Source organism: Mustela nigripes, chromosome 3 (assembly GCF_022355385.1).
Source record: "Mustela nigripes isolate SB6536 chromosome 3, MUSNIG.SB6536, whole genome shotgun sequence".
NCBI classification, from domain to species: Eukaryota; Metazoa; Chordata; class Mammalia; order Carnivora; family Mustelidae; genus Mustela; species Mustela nigripes.
This window is the reverse complement of record NC_081559.1, coordinates 53,979,599-53,994,062: the sequence shown is the minus strand read 5'-3', so window position 1 is coordinate 53,994,062 and position 14,464 is coordinate 53,979,599. Positions and strand designations below refer to the sequence as shown.

At 34.5% G+C, this 14,464-nt stretch overlaps 1 protein-coding gene across 1 annotated transcript; it reads left to right on the top strand.

The window, feature by feature from the left end:
• The first annotated feature begins 4,940 nt into the window (after window positions 1-4,940).
• Window positions 4,941-12,625, top strand: ERMN (ermin). The gene is made up of 3 exons (XM_059393996.1): window positions 4,941-5,446; window positions 6,096-6,188; window positions 9,507-12,625. The coding sequence occupies exons 1-3, from the start codon at window positions 5,206-5,208 to the stop codon at window positions 10,022-10,024; spliced, it is 852 nt and encodes a 283-aa protein (XP_059249979.1). The 5' UTR covers window positions 4,941-5,205; the 3' UTR covers window positions 10,025-12,625.
• The last annotated feature ends 1,839 nt before the right edge of the window (window positions 12,626-14,464 follow it).

The window sequence follows — 14,464 nt, the reverse complement described above, 5'->3', positions numbered from 1 at the left end:
TCAGAATTTTATGATTTTCCTGAAATCTTATTTCTGGACCCAACATAGTCTTAACATTAATCATTTGGTACTTGACAAATGGAGTGTGGATATTTATGTACTTTTATTTTGATACTTTCCATTCCTAGGTGATGATTCTTTCATTATTATCATATTTTGTTATAGACTTGATAATGGTTATATTTATATGATGTCCTTTATCATTAAGCATAATAACTAGGAAAAAAGACAAACACCCCACTAAACCATCTAAAAAAAGTCATAGTTCATGAGTGGAGATTATGCAATAGTATTTGAAGTAAGAATCATTAGTGCAAATTTTAACATACTGTGCAAATCAAAGGTTGTTATGGAGGAGGAAAAATTTTTGTTACCCCAATATATCATTTTGGGATGTTGATTATTTTAAGCTTTTAAGAAACTATAGAAAAAAGGAATTTGAAAAAACAGGTACAAATTACCCATTTTAAGAGATATTCACATTTACAAAGGGAATTTCCATTTGTAAGGGAGTCTTGCTGCTCCACCATAAAGCAGAGAGTGACCCAATCTCTAGAAACTCTTATCAATGGGGAAGACAATGACTTAAATCCACATAACAAACTTACCCTTATTTACTGTGCTTTTCCTGGTAAGCTTCCATAACTGACTCCCCGTCCTTAACATCTTTTATCTTTAGCTAAAGATGGTATTTAAACTGATGGCTTCAGCTGTGTCAGAGAGTTATTTAGTTTTCCTGGGTCTCTCTTATGTATATAGGATGTATATGTGTTATTAAACTTTCATTTGCTTTTCTCTTGTTAATCTGTCTCACATCAATTTAATTCTTGGGCCAAAAAAGAGTCTTGAAAGGTACAGGAAAGTTGTTCATCTCCAACATTACAAACAATCAGTGACAACTTACTTTTTATGGATGAAATACCTTATATTTTATTTGGTAGATCTTGGTGATCTAGCACAGATCTTGGTACTAAATGTATCTTGTGTTGCCATGTGCTTGTATGAAAGATAATGCATGTTATAAACCAGTTACAAGTAAATGGTTATTACATAGGACAACATTAAAACTATGCTTTTTATAGAGGTGAACATTCTGATTACACAGAACTCTGAGTTATTTTTCTGTGTTCCAAATATGAAATAATTCTAATGGTAGAAAAAATTAAAAAAGGTCAAACCAAGGCAGTCAGAAAGAAGATAATCCAAAAAAAGAAAAATGAAACTCCCATAAAAACTAAAGTATAAATTGCACATTGCCATAGGGTCACAAAAATCTAGGTGTAAGAGAGAGATAAACTAAACTCTCTAGACTCCGCTGCATCCCTGAATTGAAGTGTACAGCAGTCTTGAGGGAATTGTGAATGATTGGAGTCAGGTGTTTAAAGTTAATGTGAGCATTTCTCCATTTCTATGTTTATAGCTGGACATTTTGTTGAATTTTTGTCACATCCTGCCCTTAAGAATCTAGAAGATAAAATTATGGAAAATAATGAAGCTGAAAATAAGACAGAAAGGAAGCTATTAAATCATGAATAAAGACATGTATATGTCATAGGAATCCCAGAAAAAGAAGTGTGGGAAAAAGGGGTGGAATGTTTATTTGAACAAATTACAGCTGAGAATTTCCTAATGTGGGGAAGGAAGAAGGCATTTCAGTCCAAGAGGCCCAGAGAACTCTCCTCAAAATTAACAAAACAGGTCAACACCAAGACATATCATAGTGAAACTTGTAAAATACAAAGATAAAGAGAGAATTCTGACAGCAGCTAGAGACAAAAGGTACTTATCCTATAAGAGTAGACACATAAAGTGTGTCTGTGTGAAGCAGACCTGTCCACTAAAACTTGGCAGGTCAGAAAGCAGTGACATGATATATTCAACATGCTAATTGGGAAAAATATGCAGCCAAGAATACTTTATCCAGAAGGGTTGTCATTCAGAATAGAAAGAGAGATAAAGGGTTTCTAAGACAAGCAAAACCTAAAGGAGTTCATGAACACTAAATCTGCTCTGCAAGAAATACTAAAGGGGATGCTTTGAGTGGGAAAGAGAGACCAAAAGCAACAAAGACTAGAAAGGAACAGAGACAATCTATAAGGCTAGTGACTTTCCACATAATATACTAGCACAGCATTCATATCTTTCAATAATTACTCTCAATGTAAATGTACTAAGTGCTCAAATATAAAGACATAAGATATCAGAATAGATTAAAAGAAAAAACAACTACAAAACAAAATCCATCAATATGCTACTTACAAGAGACTCATTTTAGACCCAATGACACCTCCAGATTGAAAATGAGGGAGTGGGGTACCTTCTATCATGTTAATGGACATCAAAGAAAGCTGGAGTAGCCATCTTTATATCAGACAAACTAGATTTTAGACCAGACTGTAATAAGAAATGAAGAAGGACACTATATCATAATGAAGAGCTCTATCCAACAAAAAGATGTGATAATTTAAGTATTTACACCCCCAACTTGGAAGCAACTAAATATATAAATCAATTAATAACCAACTTAAATAAACTGATGGTAATAATGCAATAATAGTAGGGAACTTTAACACCCCATGCACAGCAATGGACAGATAATCTAAGCAGATGATCAACAAGAAAACAATGGCTTTGAATGACACATTAGACCAGATGAACTTAACAGATACATTCAAAGCATTTCATCCTAAAGTAGCAGAATACACATTCTTTTTATATGCATGTGGAACATTCTCCAGAATAGATCACACAATGGGTCACAAATCAGACCTCAACCAGTATAGGAAGATAGAGATCATACCATGCCTATTTTCAGACCACAATGCTATGAAACTTGAAGTCAAGCACAAGAAAAAATTTGGAAAGACTACAAATACATGGCAGTTAAAGAACTTCTTACTAAAAAATGAATGGGTTAACCAGGAAATTAAAGAAAAAAAAATTAAAAATATATAGACTGATAAATGGATAAGGAAGATGTGATATGTATATGATATATGTGTGTGATATACATATGGTATATGTGTGATATATCTGTATATATACCTATATATGTGTATATATATATATAATGAAATATTATGGAATATAATCCCATATATAATAATGGAATATTACTGAGTGACCAAAAAGAATGAAATCTTCGCATTTTCAACAAAATGGATAGAACTAGAGTGTTTTATGCTAAACGAAATAAGTCAGTCAAAGAAAGAGAAAACTATATGATTCCACTCATATGTGGAATTTAAGAAACAAAACAGATGAATGTAGTGAAAGGGAAGGAAAAATAAAATAAGATAGAAACAGGGAAGCAAACTATAAGAGGCTTAACTCTGTAGAACAAACTGAGGGTTGCTGGAGGGGAGCGGGGCAGGGGATGGCCTAAGTGGGCGGTGGTTATTAAGGAAGCACTTGTAATGAGCACTGTGTGTTACAGGTAAGGGATGAATTGCTAAATTCTACTTCTGAAACGAGTACTACACTGTATGTTAAGTGACTTGAATTTAAGTTAAAAAAAAAAAACAAACCAAAAAACCTGGTTTCTTAACTTAGTGATCATTGTGATAGTCTGAGAAACTAATGCAGCAATTCTTATTTTTAAAGCATTTGGCGACATTAAACTACCATCTTTCTGCTCCTGTTTGTCAGAGCAACTCGTATGGTTTTAATCTAGATTTTATCTAGATTTAATCTAGATAACCAATCACTAGAAAATGCTGATCTACTTTACAAGGAATCACACTGTTTTATTAGAGTTTATTCTCAAACTAACACTTTTATTTTTCAGTTTATTTGAAGTTATTGCTCTGTCTCCTTTCAGTCTTAAAGGAATTTTTTCCAGTTCTCAAATTATTGGAGTACCATGAGTCAAATTTTCTTATGGAAAAGAACCTAAACTTTTAAGAAGTTGGTTTTCATTTTGTTTCTAACAGAAAACAAACTAGTGAATTATTCACTGCCATGAAAAAATTTTGCACATTTTGTTTGTGAATGTGTATTTGAATTCATATTTTCAATATCACAAGGAAAATAACATATGAGTCTTTAATGTGTTTCCATTGAAACTTAATGAGTTTTCAGTGTGTCATAAATTAAATAATTAAATTAAATTAAATTAAAACAATTAAAATTAAAAATTAAAATAAAATTAAAAATCTTAAATTAAAATTTAAAAATTAAAAAAATTAAAATTAAAATTAAAAAAGTAAAGGTTGGTAAGTAGTGGATATTTTCCATAATTATCTGTTTCCCCCAAGGGCAGGCTATGTTGGTGCTATATGATTTTACCAGCATCATGCAACATCAGTAGGGAATATTGAGAATAAATCTGATAGGGGAAAGGGAAAACTCCATGGAGAAAATTATATTACAGGTTCAAAGGATAGTTTGGGCCTTAATAAACATAAATAAACTAGAGAGTAAGAAGCTACAGATCAAATGAATTATCTAAATGTAAAATTTTTGATATTGGAAAATGGTAGAGTTTCTTGTTTGGTTTTTTCCTTAGGTCTTTCCTCTGGGCTCCTGAAGCACACCATAGAATCTGCTGCCAGAACCACTTATAATAAAGTTGTCCTATTTACAGGTTTTTGATAAGCTGATTTTATTCTTTAATGAATAAGAAACGATGCCATTATCCCCTACAAAATAGCTAAGGTTTTACTTGAACAAAATCCGTTTGGAAATGTTAAGCTGGTTACACAGAACTAATATGCCTCAAGGTGGTCATTCTCTCTGGATTAAAGCTGTGGAACAATTGTGGCTCCTGTTACAAGGAAAATGACAAAGGGCCATTATGAAAAGGGACAAAAATCTCTGTTCCCAGAGGGGGACTGACAAGCTGAAAGTCCCCTTCTACAGGCCAACACAAAAGCCTGATTGCCTCAGATTGTTTGTTTATGTAAATCAAAATGCTTCCATTAATTCAGCAAGTGGGCTGCTCAGAGACAAAGAAGGTGGTGATTGGCTGGATGCTTGCTTCTGGGCTGGTGGCAAATCTGACAAATCCTGTTGCTTCTGTTCTAAGCTCTATTTGGACACCTTTAGGAAAAGCAGCTTGATACCAGGTACTGAAGCAAATACTTTGTATTCTTAGAGTAGGAGTTGGAACTACAGAACTTGAAGGGGAGAGAACACATCTATCAAGGATCCTTTCACTCAGTTTCCTCATAGCTCTCTCTGCGTCCTTGGACTCAACTCTACATTATGACAGATGTTCCAGGGACACTCAGTCCAGCTGAGTGCAATGGGGACACACCACCCGAAAATGGTCAACAATCGATCACTAAAACAAATGTGGAAGCCAGTGATGTGGATGGTACCCCACCATACTACCGCGTAGAACCCCATCTTGAAGACCTACCCACAGAAGGAAATCAAGAGAAAAGTGAAAAATTACAAGGGAATATTGTAGGCAACTGGTCCACGGATGAGAAGATTCTAAAAGGTAAAGCATTTTTCCTTTCTCCTTGATTTGCTCAATTCAATTTGTAAACTCATTCGTAATTCTTTTGATAAACTGTTATGATGGAAATGTGCTGTCCATCCTCCTACCCATGTCCTTGCCCAAATGTGGTCTCTTATTCTACTGTGGCTGGATGACTAAGGACCAACCCTCTGCCTCAGGTCAATTCCAGGCTTATTTATTTGATAGCTTTAGACCCTGGACAACTTCCCCAGCCTCCTTAGCTTTCCCAGTTAGAAGAAAGCAGAAATATAAGTACTGATATTTGAAGCGTTGTTGTGAGGATTACTAAGTGTTGGTTAAATGTTAACTATATTATTTATTATTATTATGGACAGCCCCGATATTTTTTAAGCGAAGAAAATTCAGCATTTCAAGTTTTCCTTCTGAAATATACCTGAGCTTGTCTGAATTCATGGTTCTATAACTTACTAGATGGAAAAGGAGAGGTTATCCTTAGGTTTATAAGTAGGAACCAATGAAGGAATGAGTTGGGAGAGTGAAACAGTTACTTTTAGTAAACATAATTGCAAATCAAATCGATCTATGTAGCTAGAATCTAAATTGATAATTTATTTAAACTTAAACTGCTTAAATATAGTATTAATCTTGTGAGTATTTTTCCCCCCAGAAAAACCAGAAGAGAATCTTTTTATTGTTCATAAGGCTATCACGGATCTTTCTCTCCAAGAAACAAGTGTTGATGAAATGACATTCAGAGAAGGTGAGAGGAACTTCCATTTTGTACACAGACGTTGTCTGACTGAATATGGATGGTAGTTTTTGCATGGGATGTTCTGTGAGTGTGATGTTGAAAAAGCAATCTAGACAGATCCTTCAAAAGCTCAAAGCTGCTATAGGCAGATAAGGGAGTAGTCTTGATTATCTGTGGGTTTCACCTTAAAAAGTGTTCCAGAAGCATCAAGACTGAGACTGCATAGGTTGGTCTAACTGATTGGCATGCCTTGACCTGACAAAATGATATCAGTCTCTTAATAAGTCAGTCCACTAAGATTTATTTAGTGTCTCTAAATCTGTGTCAGGCACCTTGTGAAATGTAAATGTTTTAAAAATGGGTTTATCCTAAAAGCTTACTATTGACATACATTTTAAAATAATATTATAAATTTATTTGATCTATAGAAAAATTCTAAGCGTCTATGTAAGCTGAAAATGGTTATCTAATTCTTGTTAAAGAAATCTACCAGGTAATGAAGGTAATTTTAATTGTGTTCTTTCAGAAAATGAGACAATAAAAAGAACATTGATTTTTAAGTGACATATTTCAGATAAACTCAAGAGACTAAGAAACACAAAGCCTTTTAGATTTTACTTCTCAGAAGATACCTATGTTGAAGCCATTTCCAAATCAGGTTCAGGATAAACATGTATTAATTAATCACTCATTTCTTCTTTTGCAGCCATAAGCATCTTATCTCAAAACTGAAGTTGGTTCTTTAGACCTTGAGCAATTTAGCTTAGCTTGGACCTTAATAGGCAAAATATGGAATTATTTTTTTTTAAATATTATAACATCACATAAAATTGTAGATGTCAAGCAAGACAGGGATGTGACTGGCAATTTTGGGGGTTTGTCCACTTTGCCTGGATACCTCCCAGACTATCTGCGGTCCCTATGTAGCAGTGGGATGTAGTAAGGAACAACTATTATTAAGCTTTTATATTAACACAGGTAATTTATAAAACTTAAGCCTTAAGCCCCATGAAATGAACTAAATAATTTCTCTGCTCTGATCTTTCTGTTTCCAATATAACAAGTTATCACAGGCAGGGATCTCAAAGTGCATGTAGAGACCCTTTTAATTTTTTTTTTTTAAGATTTACTTATTTATTTAGGAGAGAGACAGCATGCACACACAATGGAGAGGGGCAGAGAGAGAGGGGGAGAGAGTCTCAAGTAGACTCTGAGCTGAGCATGGAGCCTGACTGGGGGCTCAATCTCATGACTTTGATATTACAACCAAGAGTCTGACTCTTAACCAAATGCAGCACCCAGATGCCCAGAGACCCCTTCAAATATCTGATCAGGAAATCCACTGGAGATAGCAGTTTGCTAGGATCTTTTGTTTTGTCAAATACAGAATGAAAGCAGTCTGGATTTTTAAGTAGATGGTGTCAGGGTGAATTTTTCCCTGAATGAATTCTTTTGTGTTTGGTGGAACATATGCTTTTCCTGTAAGGCACATGTTGGTGTCTTCTATTTTCACAATGACAAACAGCTATAAAGTCTCCAAAGAGAATACTCCTTGGTTGAAAAACAGCAAGATGCTAAAAATATTGAGGAAAAACTATAATTTAAATTCAAGAAGTAATTTCATGCATGACAACTCCATGCCTGAGTCATGGTGTGAGCAAAAAGATCAGCTTCTTTGGCTCTTATGGGAAAAAATAGAATAAAAGAAAGCTTACTTAAGATTACAGAAAACATGCTAATGTATATTTATTTATAATGTAAAGAAAATTAACTGGGCACCAACAACCCAATAGGAATTGTGTACAACCAGTTAGGACTTCTATCTCTTTCTGTAAGTATACAATCTGATCCCTGTGTTGGGAAAACAAAACAAACAAACAAGCAAACACAAAAAGAGAATGAAAAATCTTGAATGGAAATGGACTTTGAACATCTTTCAGTGCAAGTAGAAAGCTGTGATGGGGAAAGACAAAGACAAACACTGCCTTTCACTTTATTTAAGGACTCTTATGGTGTTGAAAGGGAATACCCAACACACTACAACACACACTACTGTAGTGTAGTTTCAACACACTACAGGTAACTAGACTGAAGTTTGGGATGAAGAAATGGAAGCCTGACAAGGCACACAATCTAGACAATATTTTAAAGTCACACGTAGACTGAAGCTTCTCATAGTAGCCCCTTCAGAGGTGAAAGCCCAGAAAACAACCTCCACTCTAATTCTTTCTAGCAAACTCAATAAATATTGTTAAGGATACACTGATGTGATCTGTTTGAAAAGTGAAATTTGACATGAATTAAGCCTTGTAAAAGTCACTGCACGGTACCAAACAACTTGAGTTAATTAGTCGTTAGTAGGGATATGTCTAACGTAACAGGCTAATCTACCAATATACAGAGAGGACCACAACAAGATTTTTAAAGTCTGGCTCTCTAGAAATCAATGGCAGATCTTAGATGACATTGTGTGTGCTTTGATGGGCTTGGTGTCACTGTTAGCCCAACATAGGACCCCTGACCACCCATGGCTCCTTGCTCCTCCTTCCACAACTGGTACTTTAGCACAACTCTGAGAATCATGGTAGCAAATACTGAATGCGCTACTCTGAGCATGCCCAGTTGGGAGGAGTCATTGTTTTTACTACTAGAAGAAAACCTTTTTTCTCCTGTGAGATATTTTTCTAATTCTCCTTGAGGAATGTGGTGTGTGTGTGTGTGTGTGTGTGTGTAAAAGATAGGTCCAAATATTTTATTTTCTATGTTCACATTTCTAGTCACTATAGACTAGACAGGATTTTAAAAGTCTGTCTCAGGAACATCAGTCTCACTAGATACAACAGTCCACAACAACAAAAAAACGTTTTATGGTCAAATGAAGTTGAGGCATCAACTTCTTAGAGATCCACGATATTTATTGGCATTTTAAAGGCTTGCGTAAATTCTGAGGCTTACTTAACTGTGTTTAATGTGATATTTTCCAAACTAATTTGATAGTACAACCCATTTTATTGTGTAAAACATATTATTAACCCACAGAATAATATCCTATAAGGTATGTGTAGGGAAATGATTGTCCAGAAACATAATTTAAAGAATAAGAGTTGGGTATCCCAGGGCCTGCCTCTGCCTTCAGCTCAGGTTATGATCCCAGAGTCTGGGATTGGGCCCTGCATAGTGCTCTCCTCTTAGCGGGGAGCCTGCTTTCCCCTCTCTCTCTGCCTGCCTCTCTGCCTACTTGAGATTTCTCTCTCTCTGTCAGGTAAATAAATAAAATTAAAAAAAAAAAGAATTGGGTATCTCAATTATCAATTGATTTTGCTACAGGACATCAATGGGAGAAGATTCCTCTGAGCATCAGTAACCAGGAAATAAGTAGACAGAAGGAAAGGATTGCTGAACAACTTCTAGAAGAGAAGGAAGAGGAGGATGGGAAGAACAAAGCTCGCCAGGCAGCTGAAATTGAATGGTTGGGATTTCGGAAACCTAGCCAAGTTGATGTGTTGCATTCTAAACATGAGGAGGAGGAAGTAGTTTGGGATGAAGAAATTAATAATGATGACGATGATTGCAATGATGATGAAGATGAAGTTCGAGTGATAGAATTTAAGAAAAAAAATGAAGAGGGTTCTCAATTAAAAGGGGAAGGTGATGCAAATGAGGACTCCCCACTGAGCAGCCCCAGTTCCCAACCTGTGACGCCTGAGGAGCAGCCAACCTTCGGGAAGAAGAGTGATATCTCTAGAAATGCTTATTCAAGATACAATACAATATCCTATCGGAAAATCAGGAAGGGGAACACCAAGCAGAGAATTGATGAATTTGAGTCTATGATGCACTTATAAATTAAATGGAACTGAGGAATTCTCCTGCCCACTAAAGCAAAATCTAATTCTATTTTCCTGAGACACATCTTTGCATGTCTTATTTGAGTCATCCTCTTTAAAGATGTGAAAGCTTAACCTCTGTTTCACTGTAGGAAAAATATGGAAATAATCCTAGACAAAATTCAGTCTGGTAACCTCAAGTCAAAAAGCTTTAGATTCATTCATGGGCATTTGCTTTTTAAAATTTCACTAATATGGACTTGTGTGATAAGCACTAAGCAGCAAACAGCAAGCACCCCTAGAGAATCTGGCATGATTTGGCTTGTTAAAAGTAACAACACTGGGAAATACAGTCAATCAAATGAAAGAGGACTATGAGAAATGACCTGTATTTCTTTTGGTGTCTTTCTTCCTGTACATTGAGGGTGCTAGAAAGTCTGGTATTAAGCCTATTTCACTTCAACTTGTTTTTATAGACACTAGCAATAAGCTGTCCAAAATGTTTTGCCTTTCCTATTATCTTCAGAAAAGGTTTTAAGTGGCTTTCCTTGGCATCTACAGAGTGAAAAATCTGTATAGGCCTTCTTCCTAGGTGTTACCATTGACTGAATTTTCTCACTAGAGGGGCTGAGCAGTTGTCAAGTCAGGAGAATTCTGTTATTAAATGTTGGATTTATGCAGTCAAGATGAATAAAATCCATTGTGAGGTTGATACAGGGAGGGACTAGAGGATTGGTGGGCAATAGACTAAGGAGTCAGATAGTTTATTTTTGTGACTGAAAATAGAATCTCGTCTAGCACAGTTAAAGTCATTAAAAGTGAAAATGACAGCTTTAGCACAGTTTTAAGAAAATATCCTTCTCTATTACCACACTTTCTCTTATTAACAGTATCTCAGAATAATTTTCTTTCCTTAGAAACCCAAGACAACTCTAGTCATAACTGTACTAGTTACTATGAAAATGGAAATAATTATCTTAGGATATTTTCAAAGTAGAGTGTGAGCATGTATTTTTAGTAAGAAAGCTCTGATAGTCGTTGGGAATATAGAATTTACTGGACCTCAGCCCAAATCAAGATGCTTAAGACTGTGCCTGTGGAGTTTCACTCAAGCCAGTGTATCAAATAATGTATTAAATATTTATGAAAAGGGAGAGTCTATATTTTTATTCTTAGATAGTTTCATAATTTTTTATTTCAGGCTTCCATATATATCACCCTGAACTTTCTGTCACCACAGATAAAGATATTTTTGGCCCTGCAAATAAAAAGACAATTCCTTATTGTCTGAATGTAATACAGTCTCCATTGTACTATTCAACCCTTTGTTTATTTCTTTTTCATTTTGTGAAAAAACCCGGGTTAGGCCTTCTTAGATTATTGCTTATTTATGTGTAACAAATCCCACACATTCTAATGGAAATTTCTTTAATTCTTCCTGGTCACATAATATATTTCCAGGATATCATTTACTATTATTTACTGTTTACAAGATTCAATTTTGAATTCAAGATTGAAGTGCTTCTTTTATTCTTTCAAACAGATATTTCACAACCTGATCATGTAAAAGTGCTGTTGCTCTTCATTTGTAGAACCTATAGATTTCATTCTTGATAATGCAAGTTTTTCAGAAGAAAGAGAAAATCAGGTGTTTATTGGTAAATTTAGGTAAAAGATTGGTGCACTCAGACAATTTCCTATTTATTTAGATCCTCTAAATTGTTGCACCTGGGCAACCTATTTTCTTTTCTGGGTTACTGATGAGCCCTACAATTTTCTACTTAACTTCAAAGCACAGTATTGTGTTATCCATCAAGGAACAGGAGCATATTATTAACCTAACATCAACAGAGCCTCTATTTTTAATTGTTCTAACAGAAGTGTTGAATTTCTATGGAATCTGAGTGAACTGGGTGGTCTATGGTGTGACATAGTCAAGCTACTGGCTCTTATGGGGATCCAGTACAGAGTAACACTGGCCTTCAAAGCTTTGTGCTCTTACTATCTAATTAACCAAGCATGAAAGATACTGTCCACAAAGACTTTTTCAGGGTATGTTCAATGAGCAAATGCTTAATGCTTATGGATGAGGCAGTGCAGTTACAAAAGAGCACTGAAACTACTCTTGGACATTAACACCCAGATGCTTCCATCTTACACTAAGGCCACAGAGTTAAAGTGATCAGAAGCAAAATGATGGGGTTAGGTGACTATTTGATTCTTCATAACCTAGGAAAGGCAAGGGTATGGTTCTGATTTCATGAGGGATATTTAACATATTAGACATTCCTACAGAACAAGTTAGAACACAAATTGGTAATAATACTGGCAGATTTACTGCTTTTGTGATCTAAGGTTCGGGTTGGATGGAAGAAGGACTCTGGTACCTGGTAGGAGGGGGAACTGATTTCTTGTGATAATGTTGCTATTTCTTACATGACTTTTAATTTTTCTTAGTTTTGGGGTGAATATGAATTAATAAAATCTCTATTTCTTTGTCAATAAAAAATTTACTTTTCCTATAATGCTATATTGGAAGACATGGGATATGTCAGAATCCACCTATCATCTGTCTACAGTTTAAATAAAGAACTGCTGTGTCTGACTTGCTTTCAATAACAGTGTGTGTCCTTGTTTTGGTGTGAAGGATTTATTTTCTTTTGCTGTCCTTTAAAATTTAGGAAGAATGCTTGCATATCAGCAGCTACTAAAGACCATTAAGAAATGATGCTTTAGAAATCAAGAGAACACTTTATTTAAATCCAAAAAGCATTATTTATTTCAAAAAGGTTTAAAATGATTGTAAAAAGAAAAAAAAAAAAAAAAGAAACACAAAAACTTCTGGCAGGTAGATACCTAATGTTCCTGAAAAATTTGTGTTATTTTTATAGGAACTGAGCTCTTGTTTAGATACACCTTAACTTCCACAACTTGAAAAACACATATGTATCTCTCTAGCCATGAAGGAAATACATTTAAACCATGCTGACACTTTTATAGTAACTGTTTCTGCCTATTTACATGGGCTAGTACTTTTGGCACATTTTCAAATGAAGAACGGACATTTAAGTTTTTCAAAGTGATAGGAAAAACACTTAAAATAAGTAATAATAGAGAATTATGGAAAAAGATGAAGCACCAGAGTATTATAAAAAAGAAATATGTTTGACCATATGAGAAAGGCAACTACTTTTAAAGGCTTAACTTTCATTGCTCTATAAAAACAAGAGCGCTGTAAAAAGTAATGTCAAAAGTTGTAGCAAACATTTGCCAATATTAAAATATCAGACAATAACATAAAAAATATGAATACCAAAATGTGCATACAGCTCATGAGGAACATGAAGTGACTCAGCCACACAATCAACATAAACACAATGACACAGGTAGTAATCAACAGCAGAAATCACCCAACAGATACATGGCAAACTACAAAATCAAAGGACAATGCCTCATAATCAACTGCCAGTGTGGGAGAGTTTTGGAAATGAATTTGGAAAGTAACCTGAATCTTTAGTTAGTGACTTAAAATTACATATTTGATTCCTTCTTTATGATAACATCAGTGAGTAGAGGCAGAAAATTGGTTACTTCAAAATGTTCAACTTAACTCCAAATTCCTTTATATTCCAGTGCTTCAATCTTGTTGTCCCATTAACAGAAGTTTTTAGGTAATCAATAAGAAAATTCACTAATCTGACCTTTGCCTTCTCTTATTTTTCTGTCCACCTTTAATAGCTAATATGTATAAAACTAGCAATGTTTGGGCAGTTGTTTGAAGGAGGAGAATTAAGACATGTGCATAATCCGAAATGTATAAGCATCTTGATGATTTAGAGTTTGGTTACTCCCTTCAAGTATGGAAAATGATACCCAGAGTCAAAGTCCACTGGAGATACTTTTGTACAGAAGGCCAGATGCAGACAAAATTGTGCACTTAAAAGAATTAAAATTATCCAAAAACATTTCATAGTTTTCTTTATATTTGTAAGCAGGAAGTCTTGGTCTTATTTTCTCCCTCTTCAAAGTATAAAATGTAGAGATTCCTAGATATAATTATATATACACACATATAAGAATATATACACATACTTTTCTATATGAATATATGTATGTATATATACATATATATTTACAAAGATAGATGCATTTTGGTCAAGTAATGATAATCTAGTCCCTCAAAAAATTGGTTTTATATCTAATATAAAGGTTGTATTTTATACAGATATTTATAACTGAAATCCTTGAACTGGTAAATACCAGTCAATCAATAATAAAATAGAAAGCCTCTGTTTTCAAAGATATTATCTGTTATTTATTTAATGGCAACTGTCATCATTAGAAACTCACCATATTAGAAGTTGTTCTGTTTGCTGAAAAATGAGAACTTTCCTGTGTTTTTGCAAAACAATGATTCACATAAAGTTGCAAGGAGACCCTAATTGGAATGGTAACTCC